General features: G+C 37.3%; 1 protein-coding gene across 5 annotated transcripts in view; it reads right to left on the bottom strand.

Moving 5' to 3' along the window:
* Positions 1-289: 289 nt before the first annotated feature.
* ATP13A3 (ATPase 13A3) overlaps positions 290-18,647 on the bottom strand; it is a 54,435-nt gene continuing 36,077 nt past the window's right edge. For 3 of the 5 annotated variants that reach the window (XM_064720949.1, XM_064720948.1, XM_064720950.1), the window contains exons 20-34: positions 18,503-18,623; positions 17,206-17,330; positions 16,174-16,352; positions 15,612-15,734; positions 15,449-15,528; positions 14,731-14,773; positions 14,537-14,646; positions 13,637-13,733; positions 12,684-12,756; positions 11,709-11,886; positions 10,856-11,043; positions 10,320-10,408; positions 10,047-10,127; positions 6,279-6,368; positions 290-4,829 (exon numbers count right to left, since the gene is read on the bottom strand). In XM_064720949.1, coding sequence (XP_064577019.1) covers positions 4,632-4,829; positions 6,279-6,368; positions 10,047-10,127; positions 10,320-10,408; positions 10,856-11,043; positions 11,709-11,886; positions 12,684-12,756; positions 13,637-13,733; positions 14,537-14,646; positions 14,731-14,773; positions 15,449-15,528; positions 15,612-15,734; positions 16,174-16,352; positions 17,206-17,330; positions 18,503-18,623 — 1,775 coding nt within the window. In that variant the 3' untranslated portion in view covers positions 290-4,631. The remainder of the gene's footprint in view (positions 4,830-6,278; positions 6,369-10,046; positions 10,128-10,319; positions 10,409-10,855; positions 11,044-11,708; positions 11,887-12,683; positions 12,757-13,636; positions 13,734-14,536; positions 14,647-14,730; positions 14,774-15,448; positions 15,529-15,611; positions 15,735-16,173; positions 16,353-17,205; positions 17,331-18,502; positions 18,624-18,647) is intronic. The other 2 variants (XM_064720951.1, XM_064720952.1) reach the window with 2 other exon arrangements.

The following is an 18,647-nucleotide window of genomic DNA, read 5'->3' as shown; positions in this document are numbered from 1 at the left end:
GGAACATCTGAATAACCAAAGGTGGAAACGAGCTGCTATCACATGTACAAGGCTGTAGAATGGCTCTCCTAAGCCACCAGGAGAAGCTGCAGTCAGTGTGATCCCCTGCAGAACACCAACACAGCAGGCACCCCTCCCACCCATCTGCAGAAACACAGAGGCACTGAACAACACATCCATGACATCAGGGGGAGTAAGCCTGTGTTCTTCAACTAGCTTTGCACCTAATTCTAGAAAGAATTATTAAAACAATTTCATGAAACTAATGAGAAGAGTTAAAATATCCATTCATTTTAATTTTATTTTCAAAGAGCTTCAGTCACAAAAATGATTTACAAGTCTATTTACAATTCTATTGTACAGTTATTTATGTATGCCTCTTGACAACAGGGTACCATTCTAGAGCAGCAATACATATTTTAAATACAAAGATGTAGTATCATTTCAGATTTAAAAATAAAAGGAAGCTGAGCTTCTAGAGAGTGCTGTAATGATGAACATTTTAATGTGTTAGGCTCGAGGAATTAATGACAAACTAAGTAGTTTCTGGTTCACATAATTATTAAACAAGCTGCAGTTTGTTGAAAATAGTTTTAAAAACCTGAAGCTTTACTGTATATAAAATCAACATATTCAAGACTCTAAAAATTGTCAAAAACCCACAGCTTTCCCTTAGACATACAAAACCCTAAGTTTACAATTCAGAATTTCATGGGAGAAATCCAACAGGACTTGAGCTCTCTCATTTTGTGATGACCAACATAAGCATTAAAAATTTGCAGCATAAAAAGGACTCCACATCTGCTTAGTATTATACTGCATATACACATATACAGTACAGGATTATTTACCCAATTTGGGATGACTGTTCAGCACAACCTTCATGAAGAAAGAAAAAAATAAATAGAATTAAAAATGCAACAACTTTTTAAAAAGTGCAACAGTAAGAGTTTCCAATTTAAACTTATGATGAATATGGACAGTCAGTTCTGTGGGTTTTTTCAGCCGCTTCTATTCAAGCATTATTTGCAGCATTTTCTTTTTACAGTAGATTTATTTCTATAGTACATGAAACTAGAGTTACTGCTAATTGAATCTGAAGGGAAAGGAAGGAAAAAAACTTTAAAAATAACCCTGAGGGATATACAATTTCATGATCTTGTAATTTATTTCTAAAAAGTAACATTTATTATTTAGCAACTGCTTTTCTGGATAGACCAGTCCTTTAAGTATGTGCATAAATAATATTTAAAAATCAGTAATATTTACAAATCCTAATACATCAAAATAAAATACGTACAGATTGAAGTCTGCATACACAAATAATTTAATAATAAATCAAACTCCTCAACATAAGGCCAAAATATACAGCAGGAAGAAAATGTCTACCCAGTATCTAGTGGAGCTCACTAACTTGGTCTGTTCACCTGAATTTAGATTTCCAAGATGAACACTGAAAAATATTTTTTTTCACTACAAAATGAATTTCATCTTACTTCAAAGCAGAAACTGAATACACTAGTGCAGATCTAGTTTGCTGCATTTCTGAAAACCAGAAAAACTAAGCTGCTCAAAATGAGAAAAATTATAGGTGGTCAAATTCAGCTCTTGGGCAGGAAGGCATAAATCCCAATAATTGCAGAAAATGCAAAAGCTTATTTTGTGGCTGAACTTGCAATAACAAGATGGATTCTCAGAAAAGCTGATTTATTATTCCTGACTAAGCGTCAGAGCTCAAGCATGCAACCTCAGGAACATTTACCAACCCTGAACGCAGACCTGGAGGAAACGAGCTCCCATTTGCAAAACATTCAAGTTTACTCGCTCATGAGCCATTAGTCACTCAGTTAAGTGGAGACACTTGGCAATTTCTGTTTTAGTAACAGTTCCCTAAAATGTTCTCTGAAGACAAGCCCACCTTAAAGAGCTGTTTTCCTCCTCACTTTCTAGGTAAGTCTAATAAACTAGAATAAGACTGAAAAACTAGCTTCAGAAACCAAACAAGCCAAGAGAAATTATCAGTCTAGGAAAGTATTAAGCAAAAGCATATAAAAGGGAAAGACACAAATATTTCCTTTCAGTTCTCATGAAACGGCAAATCTAAAATGGTCAGTGAAATGGAAAGCAGAAGCTTATGCGTTTAAGGATAAGTCACAGCTCCCAGGTCCAAGATGCATAGCTTCACAATATTTTTCAACTAAAGTATTATTTTTGTTTAGATTTGAGTACTACTTACGCAGCTAAGAATTATTCTTCATCAGTTATTCCATGCTACAAAGATTTTGTAAAATCAACATCGGCAGAAATTAGCCAACTGACTCAGGTTCATGACTAATTAATGCATCCAATGTTTGCAGACCCTTTAAAAGCCACCAGTGTTGTTCAATGTTTATGACCTTATGAAGCCAGGACAATAAAGAACATTGCTCTGTTGAATGAATGCTAAGAAAACCACTTCCCCTTTTCCCCCTGCTCCACTCCTCAAAAACAAACAACAACAACAGAAATCAGGAAAAGAGTTGACAGCTGGACTGGAAGATAGTACACCCATATGCATACTATTTAGGAGGAGCAATAACTTCAACAACCCAGTTCTAGGAAAAGGTCTTCCAAACCATTTAGCACCACTTTTAAATTCCCTGTTGGCACAGTATATTCAACACTGCAGAAACCACAACATGATTGACATTAACATGGTTAATGGTTGATGATTTTGAAGGTCTTTTCCAACCTTAATGATTCTATGAGCAGCAGGGCACACTGTCCATACTGTCCTACAGAACAGCACAAGGGAATTAGGCCTGATCTGAAAAATTCTGCTTATTAAAACAAGGCTGGAATGGAATTGTCTCCACAGGAATTTAAAAGAAGAAAACAAAACAAGACAACCCAGCAAAAAAAAAAAAAAAGAAGAAAAAAAAGGAAAAAAGAAGAAAATCCTTAAGATCAAAACCTCAAACTCCATCATCAGAATATACACACTTCAAAACAATCCCAGCCAGCCAGTGCGCTGGGGCCCTCATTCCACAACTACTCTAAAGGACCCCACTTCCTTCTCTAAAGGATCTCTACAGAATCATGACTTCTTCAGACCCCAGATCTCCTCCCAAAGCTTGGAGGTGTCTGGAACAGTTACTTGCCTCTGGTCAAAACTAGACTGATCAAGACTTATTATTTATCATCTTCCCAAAGACACTAAGGAAGACACTTCCAAACATTTACAAAGTTGACAATGGTTTCCAGATAAGTAATTTGTAGTTAAAAAAAAAAAAAAAAAACAACAAAAAAAACCAACAAAAAAGTTTTAAGCCTTGCAAGTCAAAGTGCTGTCTGCCTCTACTTCTTTGTAGACCTATTTTTCTAGTGGTCTTGTCTTCTGATACTGCCTCATGGCAAAATGATGTATGGCTACCCCTCTAGTGCTTAAGCAGCATTAGTGGTGATACTAGCTTTTATTTTATTCATCTTTTTTTTTTTTTCAATAAATAAAATCTGCATAAGCCTTATAGTTCTGTAGCAAGACAGACTTTAGCTCAATTTTCTCCTAATTTTGTTTTGTACAGCTACATGTAGCGCTGAAGACACGGCAGCCTCTGAAATGCCTGTGCTCTCCACGAGCACAAACCCCACAGTGGGCATGGGACAACACCTCCCTCCACTCCCATATCCCTTGCAGCAGTAACTCTGGCCTTACTACTTCAAGGTATATAGGAAAATTATCTTTAGATTTACACATAAAACATGGTCCACAAAGGGATAATCCAACCCTTCTGCAGGAAAAAGCAAGGTTTATGGAGAAATGCATAGCTACATGTAATAAAACATGACATAGAAAAAAGTGTTTAGATTCTCCAAAAACTTTGGAGTGTAGCCAAATGGCTCCTCCCCTGGAGGCCACCTAAGCCTTTTCTGTGGTTAGCTAGAAGAGAAGCCAAGAATCCACATGAAAGCAGTGTGCTTATTTCTTAAGGACAGAGCATATTGCTTCTACAGCATTCCAAATTCCTGCTGTGGCAGACTCAAGAATTGAACTTAGAACCCAAACATTACACCTGGAAACACTCCTTACTAATAGGGACAAATTTAAGAGGTACACACACAAACTTTAGAACCGTTCTGAGGCACAAAACTTTTCATCAGTCAAATAAAAACCAACTAAACAAACAAATAACCCCAACCAACCAAAAAGACAGACACAAAAAGACCCCAAACCATGACAAGGTTATTATGCACCTCTAGTACAGCCATGAAACCATCACATCATAGGGTTTACATGAACACATGCCCAGAATAAGCAGATTAGAACAACTATTAAAGTACTCCAGGCAAATAATGTGAACCTGTTTTAACTGCCCTGCAGTTTAAACCTTCAAATGCATCTCATTTAGGAACAATGAAATCTGAAAGAAGGTGGAAGGAAACACAATCATTTTTGTTCTGCCTAAGGTAACTTACATTTTTAAAATGTATAGCCATAGGACACCTGGCTCTGAATTTTGTATTCAGAGAGACAAAACAGTTGGAAATATCTGCATTAGAATTTGACATTTAGCACACTGCAGTTTCAAATAAAGCCTTAAAATTACATTCTTCTGAATACTACTAAAGATACATGCCACCAGGATCCACTGCTACGTTACAGTGATGATTTGATATGAACCATTTTCTTGGGATGGTACTTTTGCTTCTGTTGTTGTCCTGGGTTTTGGTGGCCATTCTGGATCAACCAGCAGTTCCTGAGCTAGGTGCATATACTTGGCTTTTGGTGTCTTCTCTCTACAACCAAACAGGGAAGAAAGGAAACAGACGCCACAGCGGTCCCCAGCCTCCTGCAGAAGTGAACAAATTTGAAAACTGGATTACCATAACAAAAACAAAAGTCAGTAACAATACAGTAAATCACTAGAAGAAAATTAAATAGTAAATTAAAGACTGAAATAAGTTTATCACATTGTATTGGACCTGTGATACAGAAACTCTTCTGTTGTGTCTTCTATACTATGGTACTAATGACATTCAAAAAACATTATTAAGACAAAACCAACTATTTCACATTATCATAAGATACATTATCTAACACCAACAGTTTTTATGCATATTCTGTAATAATTTCAATAATTACAGATAGAACAGGGAACAATAAATTATTTTACTGTTGGAGAATAAAAGCCTGGTCCAGAAAAATTCCTAAAATCCCAAAACATTTTTTAAGTAGTGAATTGTTAAACTGAAGGCATCCAGTCAGACAAAAGTAGCAGAATTTAACTTCCTGGTGAAATCTAAATACTGCAGGTATTAATAGCTATTAAAAAGGACACAAATTATTAAACTTAAGACTTCCTTCCTATGTTTCCTCTCCCAGTCTTAAAAGCATGTAATTAAATTAGCTGGGGAGGAGAAACACCATTCCTCATTCTTGAGAATGAATCCCTCTCATGTCTCAGAGACCAACTATAGTCTACAGGGCTGACATTTTAATAGTAATATATTCTATAGTTTTCATCATGCTCTAAATGTCTGTCAATTGGTGAACTGAAACAAATGTGAGCCTTGAGCACAGTTTCCATTCTTCAGCGACCACAAAACAATTTGTTCTACAACAGCCTCAAAAGGACAAATGTAAATCTGAAGTGAATATATTTAATAAAATTTAGTGCTGAGAAATAAACCACTGTAATTCTAGCAAGCACAAATGTATAATCGGCCAAAAGTAATAAGGCAACAGGCTTAAAGTAGAGCTGTTTTTTATGGGATTCACATAGATTTCCTTCATGCAGAAGGGGCAGACCAGAGCAAAATTCATGGTTACCTGAAAAACCTTTCAGTGTCCTAAACCTTCTGAAGCAGTAATAGTGTATTTTCATTTGCCATCTTGTTTTGTTTCATTTGTACATGCTGAAAATTACTGCTCTCAGACAAGGGCCCAGAACTCTAAACCAAGTAATTTATTTTAATTGCTTCTAAGCAAATCAAGATGTTCCCAGTCCAAGTGTACTAACTTGTGACACCAAAAAAATTTGCTAATGTGGAAACTAAAGATGAAGTGAGAGAAGTCTTAAAGCAATACTCTAGGTTTGTTTCACCGTTCTTGCACACACACTAAACTCTTTAAGTGCCAATACAGAAAAAAATATAAACCCAGAAGCCTTTGCTTTTAATGAAATCTAATTTAGGCAGACTTAAGCTAAAGATAAGGCAACGGACACTTATAGATAAGAGACAAAACCAAATTAATCCACATGCACTGAAATGAGGACAGCAAAATACTCGTCTCCAACCTGAGGCGGCTGGGGTATGGTGAGGCGAGATTCTCCTTGTTTGTCTCGATTGAACACAACCTTCCAAAGGATCATATCAAGGAGGACATTCTGTGAGACATTACAGTGAGTGGGAAGAGTTAAAGAAACTAATGATCAATTGTTGTTAGTGTGCACATTACAAATAAAACCTGAAACAGTGGGTTAGCCATAACTAATTCAGTGGTGAGCAAAATGGAGGGTTTATGCTACTTTTGTTGGTACTTTTGTGATAAACATTTCCATTCTTAAGTGCTCACACAAAATTTAAGAATATGAACACGTACTCTAAAATCAACAGCAACAATGACCAAATCTGCATCCATCTCTATGGGTAAAAAACATAAATACACATGTGTTTCAATACTCTAAAAACCTGTGAAAGCACCACATGAAGACATGAGTGCTTAGAGCAGTTTCCCCATAAACCACCTTGGAGTTATCCTTTTTACATAGTCTGTTCTAAACTAGTGACATTCTCAGAAAAGTAGCAGTGGGGTGGCAAAGCTGGGCCACCAGCAGGAATAAAGGAAATACACATAATGGTATGTGTAATTCCATGGTTTTAAAAGAGGGCAGAATTTGAATAGTATGTTGAGCACATCTGGTTATCCTCATACAGCTGCATGGGTGGACTCAGGAGCTTTGAGCCAATCTGACAACACAGGTGTGAACCTGTACCTTCCATGGCCTCGAGCCTACAACTCTGATCCTTGGACAGATTCCATTTCTAACATCTGACTAACTGCTGCCATTGAAAATGGGGAACTGATTAGACAGATTTTTGTAACAGATTTTTATAATGCTTATGATTTTGTAATGTACCACAATTTGACAGTGCTTTTATAAAGCATCAGCCAACAAATCTTCAGCTTGTTCGATGTTCATTTTTGAAGCCAGTCTGGTTTAAGCATGTCTATACCAGGCATCAGGGGTGAGGAGGAACAGCTGCTAGGATCTGCCTTTGTTGTGCAATATTTCCTATCATATGGTAGAAGGAATCTGCATGCTTTGTGATCCTAGTCTGGCACCCACATGGAAGGAGCAAAAGCTTTTCACAGCATTTCAGAAAGCAAACAGAAAACAACCACAGTCAGAAATTACTCCTGTTGTAGAAGCAATGACAAAACTACATATGATCATAGCGTGACACAAAAGTGTCACACTGGCAAGTGTGACTAAGGAAGATCCCATCCTCATGTATCTCATAACTGTGAGACACTTAAAGAGGCATTACTCTAAGCAGAACAAACTCCAGGTGAAATACAGGGTACCTTGTTAAAAGATGGAAGGAGCTGCCACCAGTGGCCTCTCCCAGATACTCAGAATGTGACCTGGGGCACAGGTCTGTAGTGAAAAGTGGAGGGAGCAGAAAATCCAGCCAGGCACACAAGGAGAGAAAGACAATGAGCTATACTTGAAGTGAAGGAAAGAAACAGCCTGGGATTTCTACACAGCACACTGGACCCAGGGAGCTGGCACCACATGACAAAGCTTTAGAGAGTGTAGAGTAACACTGCTGGAATTGGGCAAATGCAGTTCAAGAGGTGGGCATCAGTTATGGAAGGTGAAGTGTATATTGTAAAACAAGGTTTGGGATTTGAGGATTGTTACACAACAGTTCTGTTGGGACACCTGCTGAACAGTAAAACAACTCATCTGCCAAAACAGAGCATTCAACTTACACTTACAAAGTGGGAGAAACTTGGTTTAAGAGAGAGCATAACAGCCCACACAATTAGTGCAAAGAAGTAGGTACTTCTATTTTATTACCAAAGTATAGGCAACAAGATAAATAGGGAAGGCTGTTTAGAAGAAATGTGTCAAATCACCCCTGCAGTTTTGGTAATGAAAGTTAAATGACTGAAGTGCACAAAGATGCTAACTCAAACCTCCATAGGAAAAAGAACGGGGTGAGGTTTGAAATAGTGGGTGAAAGAACACAGTCTAATTATAGTGCTTAGGTGATGTTTAGTAGAAATTCACAAGTTTTCAGGCTGATGTGACAACCAACAAGGCCCAGAAGTGGAACCTGATGAACACATATTTAAACCAGAGGAGAACCATTTGTCCTCAAGAGCCACGTGCTGATACATGGATTGGCACACTGCACACACTTCCTACTGGAGCCCTTACACATCCAGAACAGAAACAGCACCAGATTCTATAGAAGTTACAGGATCACCTGCAGAACAAAGGAATTTTCAAGCAGATGGTAAATGTATTTCCCTCAGTAATCTTTATCACTGGACTGAAAATTGAAATTGAATTGGAAAAAATATTTCTGTCTAGGAGGTTTGTTTTAATTTTATCAGAAGACAAAAAAAAAAAAAAGCCATGATTCTGAAGCTTTAGAATAGTTGTTTTGTTTCAGTGGTAAAGACAGCAAAATACATAAAATTTGACTTTTCACAAATAAAAGAAAGCCAGAAAAGCCCAAACTATTAAGCATTCACTACTACAGAAAAATGAAAGAATTCAAGACCATAAAGAAAAATCATCAGAGGAAGAGCTAGAGTACATACAGGACAATGTAAGAAAGGCACAGGAGCTTTAATAGTGGATAAACTTGTTAACAACAAGACAAGAGGCCAAGAAAATTAGTATCTACTGGCACGTTTTGGAAAAGTTGTTGCCTGCCATGTGAAAACACAAAACCATGTTCCAATAGGCAGCAACATAAGAGCATATTTTGCAAATTCTATTTGGAACATTTTAAACACAAAGCACCTTGGTAATTTTGATTCAAGTATCTAAAAAAAACCCTTTGTTTGAGTTAAGTTTTAGGTCACTAATAAAGGGAAAAAACATGTCAATTGGACAGAATATTAATGCTGCAGTACTCTTTGAAGACCAAAATTATATGATCCAAGGAAGTATTATACTGATTACATTGGTAGCAATCCCTCACATTCTAATGGAAATAATGATTAGAAGCTGTAGAAAATGTTACACAGTAAAAACAGATAATTGTAGTGTGCACTAGATAATGCTGGAAGGCCTTTTCATCTTGCAGGAAAAAGGTGACTCATGACTGCAACCAAAACCCAAACGTATTCAGGTTGGAAATCACACATGGAGAAAAACTAACCACAGGAATAAATAACTGACTGAATATGGATTTCTTCTGGAAGATTTATTTGTCCAACTTTGATTCTTGGAAACAAAAACAAGGCACCTGGATGAAAGGTAGAGCATGTTTCTGCATACATTAACTCTGGAATTATAGCAGAAGAGGTCAACATCCAGAGTGATTGACTTCAGACAAGCTCAGTGATGGCAAAAGCAGATTTGCATGAACATCTCTACTTCTGGGCTTTGATCATATCAGACAGACCTGCATTACACAGATCTGCATAATTCTGAACAATAAGCTATGTGTACAATCCAAATGAAGGAACGGGGGCTCCCCTAAGGATTTAGATAGTTCTCTTGTATGTTGTTATTCTGAAGTAACAGAAAATAAAAATAGAGTAATTTAATACGAAATAGTTGAATTATTAAGTCTTTTGACTTTCTCCCTACCCCAATTTTTAAATAAAAAAGATCCTTAAGTTACACTTTAGACACAGAAAGTCTTGACACCTTAAATCTAGCTTACAAGGACATTTGCAGAAATACACACTTAACAAGAAAACAGTAGCCACTCATACTGGCATGTTGTGAAGAGTGATGTAAATAAAAGACAAACATGCACCCTGCAAAAAGAAGCACTTAAAAGAGAAGCATTTTTCCACGTGAATTTCTTACCTCTGTCAGCACAGACACAAGTGCATTTAGAATAACGATGATGACAATTCTTAGGCGCCACTCCGGTGGCACACACACAAGCTGTGGAAACAAGTTACCAGAGATTAGAAACACACATGTGAAGTAAGCACACATCCAAAACTCAGCATTATAAATTCTCCCTTCCCCAGCCAGTGATGTGAAGCTAAAGGTCTGCAGGGCTCATGCTTGCCCCAAAGGCAGCCCACCAGTTTCCTGAGGAAGCTGACACACCCGAGATGTGCTGGCTCTCACCTCCAGAAATTCATCGATAGCTTCAACAGGATGCAACATGATGAAAAATATGAAGACATAAAGAACTATAACAGATAAAACAAACAGAACTGTAAAAAAAGAAAAAAATATTTTAATTGGACCATCTCACAATCAAGAGTTTTAGACAATTTTAATATGTATCATGAGTTCATTACTGCCTGGAAACAACCTCTCTTCTCCCCCTAAACTCCTTCCAAGCAAACTGGGGCAATACTAGTTGTGCTGACAGCCATGAAGAGAGAGAAGATCTGACTACTTCTGACTCCTTCTCAGTGGCTCACTTGTGGAGCTGAAATATATAGACACATGCATGTCTACAAATTAAGCAACTATTAACACAAGTTTCTCCATACAGTTTAGTATTTCCTTATTTCTAGCTGTGATTAGTAGAGGATAACTCCACTATGATCTGCTAGCAACACTATTGCTTCTGAAGTGGCACAACAGGATTGTCAACAAGTGCACAGTCACTTGGGAATTTTATTTGGAACTGTATATACTAAGAAAGGACTTACAATTTTTGTAGCATGGTTGTCTAAAGGGCTTTCCTTTAGAAAAGACAATTGCCACTATGAGGTACTGAAAGCTGGATATAAAAAACAAAGTTGTGTTTTCATAATTTTTAATGTAATGTTCATCATGAACAGTCTCATTCCCATGGTGTGCAGAGCTGGTGTTCTGGGCGTCCAAGACATTACATGCACTGCAACACAAAAACATTAAACACTGAGTTATGGAGAAGAGGCAAATAGGGCCCACTTATTTACAAAAGTAATGACAGAACAAATTGCTACAGTAGTAAAAACGCTTAAACTTGAGAACATGTTACAGGTAGTAAGAAGTAACTCAAAACTGTGGCAGGGAGGTGGTAATTTTTGTGAATTCAAAGCTTCAAGTTCTTTTATGCTGCCTTTGTAAATTTTCTACATAAACTGTTTTAAAACTATCATTGCAGACTTAACAGACGGGTAAGGAAATACTGCAATCTAAAATATAAAATTAAAACACCTCTTTATTTTCAAAAATATTAATTTGATTTACTGTAACTCTAACAGGAAAGCAAAGCTTTAAAACATGAAAGAGATAGAACAGATCCAAACCATAAATTTCAAATTTCTATCTCAACTGTCTCAAAGCTGAAGAGTCATTAGACCAAGCCATCTGACTCTGACCCAATTTTGTTTTTCAGCCACTGGGTAGCTCCCATATATTTTTTCACAGAAAATCAGCAGACTAACAAGCTGCAATACAGAAGCTTTATTTTCAAAGTGCCTATGGGGGGAAGGGGGGTTAAGAAAGAAGAGGGCATTATTGCCTACAGCTTTCCAGTCACTCCTGTATCCTGCACAGAGCCACTGAAACACTTACTCAGAGTCTGGTGTCCAAGGCTCGTACCAGGACTGCTGTTTGACCCAGAAGAACCCCAAGGTCTGGAAAGCAAGGCAGATGATGATCTGAGACAACACGGAACACAGAAGTGGACCTGAGATAAGACCTGATGGAGGCCTTCGTGCAACAAGCTCTGTCCAAGCAGGGTTCAGACTCACTGCAGAGAGAACAAAAAACAAATGACATATTGCATCATTATGGTTTTCAAGAGTTATCCTGTTCACATTCTGTGGGATTAGAATGGCTTGCTCATGACATCACTTTAAAATTTAGTCCAGAACTGCAAATGTGAAACCACTTTGAAAAAACCACAGAACCCTAGAACAACACCACAGTGCCTTCTACAGGCTGGTTCCCCAGCAGCACAGCATAGCGGGGGACAGCAGCAGCCATCAGACTTAAGGAATTAGCAGTGTCTGGCCAAATTCCCTTTGTCTGCAAGGGCTTACAGCTTGCCTCCTCACTTCTGGACTGCCATTGCTTCAATTAAGATGCTTTTATTAAATTTGAAAATGGAATTCTACTGTTAGCCAGTGAATTGAATGCTAGGCATGTATGTGAAATCAAATGTTTCACTAGCAATACTTTGAGTGTAACATTTTGTGGACAGAAGTTCAAAGTAAGAATGCAAGGAATCAAAACATTTGAGCAAGATGATACTGCAATGACTCCTGTTTTGATTCCAAAACTGGCTTCCTGTACTGTGAAGACTTAGTTCCCCAAGATCATGCCCACAACCTGCTTCTTGTTTTAAGACATTTCACAAATTTCAGATGAATCTTATTCAGTACACAGTGTGGTATGGGTTTCTTAATGCATAGATGTAATAGTAATAACATCTTCACTGTATGTCAGTGTTTTCTCAAAACCACATGTAATTAGATATTAAAGAAAATCTGACCAAGCAAAAAGTGGTTCACAGAAGCCACAATGGTTATTCAGTACAGTACTTACTAGTGAAGACAACCACCAAAATGATTGCCAAATCAATGAACAGAAACTGGAAATCTCCCAAATTGCTCAGGATCTGGAGAGAAACAACAAATGAAACATTGGTAATTTCTTCACACCACAGAAAAAGTTATACTGACACTTTTACAGCATTAATTCTTTGAACTTCCCTCTATAAACAAGAGAGTATCCTGTCAAACTGGCCTCCTTTATCTGCAGGAGTCCTGAATACTCTACAATTCACAGAACAATTCCTGAAGTATCACAGTATGAAACAATTTCCTTTTCAAGATGGATAAGCTATTTGTAATTGAAATTGGTTTGTAATCAAAATTATATTATTGAATCTTACATACCAATGCAATAACAGCTTAGGCCTAGAGCTCTTTAAACACCATAGCCTTACTATGTACTCATACAGCTGTGAAAATTTCCACCTCAAAAGTCCTTCAATACTCTGTGCCTTCAACTTGGTCAGAATACAAATTAAAATACAGGATTTCTACCACATGCCACTATTGTGAAACCAACCATATTAACAGGAAATATTCCATTTTGCTTCCCCCCCACCCAGCCAAATCAGTACTTCCAGTTTCTTTAAATTCTAACATAAAATGAATGCATTGCCTGTTAAAATAAGTTAGGCTATTTCAAAATGCTGAAAGTTTTTAAAGAATTGAAACCTGTATTTTTGCTTTGTATATATGCTTATTTGGTCTTCCTACTGTAGAGACTTTCTTTTCTCAGTCATTGGTTATTGCCTTTTCTACTATCATGTATTTTGTACAGTTAATATGAAAAAAACCCCAAAATACTAACAACACTTTCAGTCTAAATGTATTTTTGAATGTATACATTGTACTCAAAGGGACTTGCAATAATTTGTATTCAATATCTATCAACTTTCAAATCTCTGAATTATGCTCACACTGCATAGGTATTGACAGAATACTTACAGAATACAGCAGAGTAACAGTGATGTACTGGATGATGCTGTATAATGCCATGAATTTGAACACACAGAAGGAAGTTACTAAAGCAGCACGGCCTTCCCTGTGAAAACAGATGGAATCATGTAACTACAAAGCTTTCTGTCCAAGCAGTTCAGTTCTGCCTACCAATATGTTAGCTGCAATTAGACACACCAGCAAACCCTCTGAGGGACATTAGGCTACAGACATGAGAGAAACAGGAGTCAGAATGGCACACTTCCCCAACAGCAAGTTGTGGGTATGTCTTCTGAACTCAGCCACCACCTAACCAGTCCTCTTTGGACTTCATGTGGTTTTCAACAGAGGTTTTTAAATGAATGTCTTTTTACACAGCATCTATGAAGCATTAGTTTACTGCATGGACTGAATAAACACAGTCAGCCACAGAGCTGCTGACTTCAGAAATGTTTCTGATAATGCATTACTTCATTAGTTCCCCACAGACCCCTAGATTCTTCTTTGGCTGACCATTATCCAAAATCATTACCTAATTTCCAATTCTAGAGTCAACAAATTGGTCAAACCCTATTTAGAGAATTCGCCTTCTACTTTGTATGGTGCTGAGCAATTATCTTTGCAATTACACACAGCCTTTATGGAAACTAGCAAAGTGACTAAGACAAAATTAAAGACTAACGTGTAGAAGCTTGGTCATGCTTTCATGGACAAAGGATTTTACAACAAAATAGTAAATCATGCTACGGCAGGGTTTTGCACTGAGTACCTTTGGTAAAGAAACAGAACCACTAAAATGTATGTATTCTGTAATTCACACTGGTTTCCTGCAGCATCAAACATATACTAAAATAGAGCATGCAAGATGAGTTACACAGACACATTTAAGTCCACAGTCAGTGGCATTACCTGATCAGCTTTGGCACACAGGAAATACTGGGTGTCCTGGAAGTGAATGGTGATGCCACAGAAGCCTCAAGTTCAGACAGAGATATACCACCATGTGCCCTCTTCAGTGCCTGCCAGGTAACATTAAAACAGGGACCATTTCAGCTGTACCATTTAACTGAATGGTTCTGTATGGAAAATAAAAATATACTTACCCCACAGTCATTTGCTCCATCTCCACACATGCCCACATAGTAACTACAAAAGCAAAACAGATATCAGCATTCTGGATCATTCTCTAACCATGGTCCATTTAGCTTATTTCATTAATTACTTCTATATTACTTTGAGTTATTCAGGGTTTGTATAACAATGGGTGATCATTAATGCTGAAATCAATTACTGTTGCTGTTATACATATAAGGAGGTAGAAAAGTAACATGACCCTGACAGGTCAATCAAAGCAATAATGGTTAATTAACTCTCTATCATCCCAATGTGGTCTAAAGAATCTTTGCTCTAGGCAATGACACTTCTGTAATATTTGTAAAGCTGCAAGGCCTGACACCAACACTCACATATTGACCAATGTAAACAGAAGTTATAATACCTCTGTAATACACAGAAGACATTTGATGGGCTTGTTTCATAAACCAAGCAACTGCATTTATAAAATATGTTCGTCAGTTTGTAAAGATATTCCTCATTTAAAACCTCATTAAAAGTCTGAAACTTTCCCAACTAGCCAGCAGATGGTACTGCTCTCCTCTCATTCTATTAGATCAGCTAATAGGCTGATCTATCAACACAAGGAGTTTTCTCAGCCCAGCATTTTTCTTTAGGCAAAACAGCTAGGAGCATGTATAATTTTTGTCTCCTATCAAACCAAACACATTGAACCCTCTTGCTTTCTATGCTCAAGCAAATACTTACTCTACATTTTGTAAAGCTTCCACCAGCTGAGTTTTCTGATCAGGTGCCATGCGAGCAAACACAGTGCCGTGTAGCACGAGCTGCAAGACAGGAGAGTTCTTAATGCTCACAGGGCAAAGGCTCCTCACCACTCAAAGTGCCCAGACTCAAGGGAAATGCTCACCTTGGGTACCAGGTCCTGAAAATGCTCCAAAATCACTGCAAATGACTTCCCATTCATTGCAAAATGGTATTTTGTCATCTGGAGATCCTCAAGGCTTTCATGGACCAATTTAACTGGAATATCCTATCAAAAGTGGTTTAATACAGTAATGAATTCACACAGACACCTTGCCATTTCAAGCTAATACTCAGAGGGGTATTCTATTCTATATATGACTAGGTTTATAAGAAGGTAATTTGAAAAAAAAACTCATACACACATATTACTAAGAAAATGTAGTTTAATGTTTCAACTACAAGCAGCTAGAGAAGTTTTGACATATTGAAATGTTGGGGAAAAAAAACCCTGTCAAGTGAAATGTCAAATATCATATCACAGTTGAAAAACTACTTCCCCCAGCTGCTTTACTAGTCTTTGGTATTTGAAGATCTCAAAGTTAACCAGTATATCAATGCTGAACTGACACTTAACAGCTGATTTACTATTTAATGGAATAACATAAAAAGAACTGTAAAACTAACAGCTTACATTCTAACATGTGTGCATAATATGGTCATATTACCTCTGAGTTTATGGCTGGTGATGAACTAGTGCATTTTGCGAGGGTATCTGCATAATGCCAGTTGATCCTGGCAGCCTGCCCATCCTTTGGAGGTAGTGCTTCAGCAATAATGACCTTATCCTGAGGTAGAATCATTCCACAGTCTCTGGCCACAGAGATAGCAGTTAACATGTTATCCCCTGTTAAACAATAGCATTTTAAAGGGTTTCAGCCAGAAAAACATCAAGATCATAGGTTGATATTCCCTGAAAGAGAAAAGCTAACAAAGCCTGTACAGAACTATGAGGACTGCTCCCCTATCAGGGCCAACCTCAGAGCAAACCAAACCTACAGACAACATTCAAAGCCCCAGGTAAACCCCCTCCTCTACAAATTGTGTTTGCTGCTTGGAGCTATAATGATCTCTTATTGACCACATCTTAGTGTATATGGAAAATCTGGCAGAAAGCCATTTAAAATACTGCTTTTTACAGTCACAGAACATGCAAACACAGAGCTGTATTGTTAGCCCAGCAAAAATTCCAAAATCACATCACCTGTGATTTAAAAAGCAAACACATATCGTATTAAAAACAGTGAGCACAGACATCTAGAATGCTTACTAGGACCTAAGTCATTCTCCCAGAAAAAATCCAATACAAAGTGACTCTTCATAGTATAAATGAAAATGGTAGGGAACATCAGGACAACCAGTCCAACCTCCTGTTCAAAGCAAGTTCAGTCACAAAATTAGACTAGGACTTCCACTTAGCCTGATTTGGAAGACTTTTAAGGGTTTTCGTCCTCCAATTCAGTATCAAGTAGTTTATACTTAGGGAGAAGAAACCACAAAGTGGAATTAAAGCCTCTTCTGGTTTCTCTGACTTACCAAAGCAACTTGCACCCAAAAAGAAAAAAAATGGAGTCTGAATATTTTCACAAGTTTCTAAACTTTCCTGTTGCTATAAACACAGTGTAAACCCACTGACACTAATACACATAATTAAAACAAGAAAGAGATGGATCTTTGAGTATCAATGTTTACATGCTAACCTGTAACCATGACAGTGCGAATGTTGGCTTTATGCAAATCTTCAAGTACAGCAGGGGTTTCTTGCTTTAACTTGTTTTGCATTATAATTAACCCCATAAAATCCATGTTGCATTCAATAGCATCTCTGATGAAAAAGAGACAAGGAAGAGAAGATTTTAAGATTTACAATTATTAGATGCAACTCTAAAAGCCTGATTTTCTGCTTATCAAAGTAAAGAGGAATGTGTATTTTTAACCATGAAGTAATTTGCTTTATACAAAGTGATGTGAAAGATATAATCACAATAACGTATACTTATTTCCCTTGTTTTATTTGAAAACCAGTATGAAAAAGTGTTGTTTCCTCTCAAGCACAATTTTCAGTTTCTCCGATGAGAATGCTTTCTAAAGGAAATTACAGTCTCAAACAGGTTATAGCTACAAAATCTGCTCTGAAAGTAACTGCATTCACAGGCCAAATATTAAGATATGTTTAGAGCACACATCTCTATTTTCCAATTTAGCCGAACCTTAAGATAAAAGCTACCACATTCTTAAAAAGGCATGCAAGATTAATAGGCACTAGCTAATTAGGCAGAGAAATGAACTCCCTTTGGTTTGCATTAAAAAGTCAGTGTATTTACAGGTCTTGGGTATTCTACTGCTATTGCAGACTTTCACACCTGAAACTGGAAAACTCATTGCTTTGCTAAATGTTCACCTTGCACACAGGGCTGATACAAAAGAACACAGTCAAAGTTGGCATTTTCATAGCTATACTACACATTCAAGCACTGTAGAAAAGATGACATTATCCACAAAACTAGGCCCAGCTGAAAAATATTTCACAGGAGGTTCTACTACTTGAAGGAAGAAACCCTTCTACTTTTCAAACCACTGCAACGAGAAAATGGACATGCTGCCTTTAGGAGACAAAGAAACTACATCAAACATGCATAGGAGGATTTTCACTACTTGCCATTAGCCTTAATAAACATAGATGATATAAGTATGTGCAAGTAAAGAAATCAGACGAGGTTTTCTGCCACAATAATGTAAATTAGACACCATGAAAATGATATTCCAGTTCATTTCCAGCTTAAAGCTCATCCTCTGAATTCACTTCATTGCAGAAAAAAATTTCCTTATCTTGTGTGTCCAGGGCACAACTAAAGGATGTACAGAACTATGTATGCCAAGACAAAAAAGCTAAAGAAGAGTAGTAATTGATGTAAACAAAAATACACATTACATATTAATTCAAAGCATGCAGCTTTTAAAATCTGTTATTTATTAAAAAAGTGAAGCCAGTCTTACCTGCTAATAGTCTGGACTTTGTGCCACGTAAGCTTAGACTCCAGTTTTCTGTGAGCAAGAGCAATAACTCGGAAGCCCTGCTTAGTGTAGTCTTCCAGGACACGCTCAAAGTCAACAGGAACTTTAGAAAAATCAAGTTTTGAGT

The sequence above is a fragment of the Zonotrichia leucophrys genome, chromosome 9, assembly GCF_028769735.1.
Source record: "Zonotrichia leucophrys gambelii isolate GWCS_2022_RI chromosome 9, RI_Zleu_2.0, whole genome shotgun sequence".
In the NCBI taxonomy this organism is placed as follows: Eukaryota; Metazoa; Chordata; class Aves; order Passeriformes; family Passerellidae; genus Zonotrichia; species Zonotrichia leucophrys.
The sequence above is the reverse complement of the archived record's forward strand: the minus strand, read 5'-3'. Positions and strand labels throughout refer to the sequence as shown.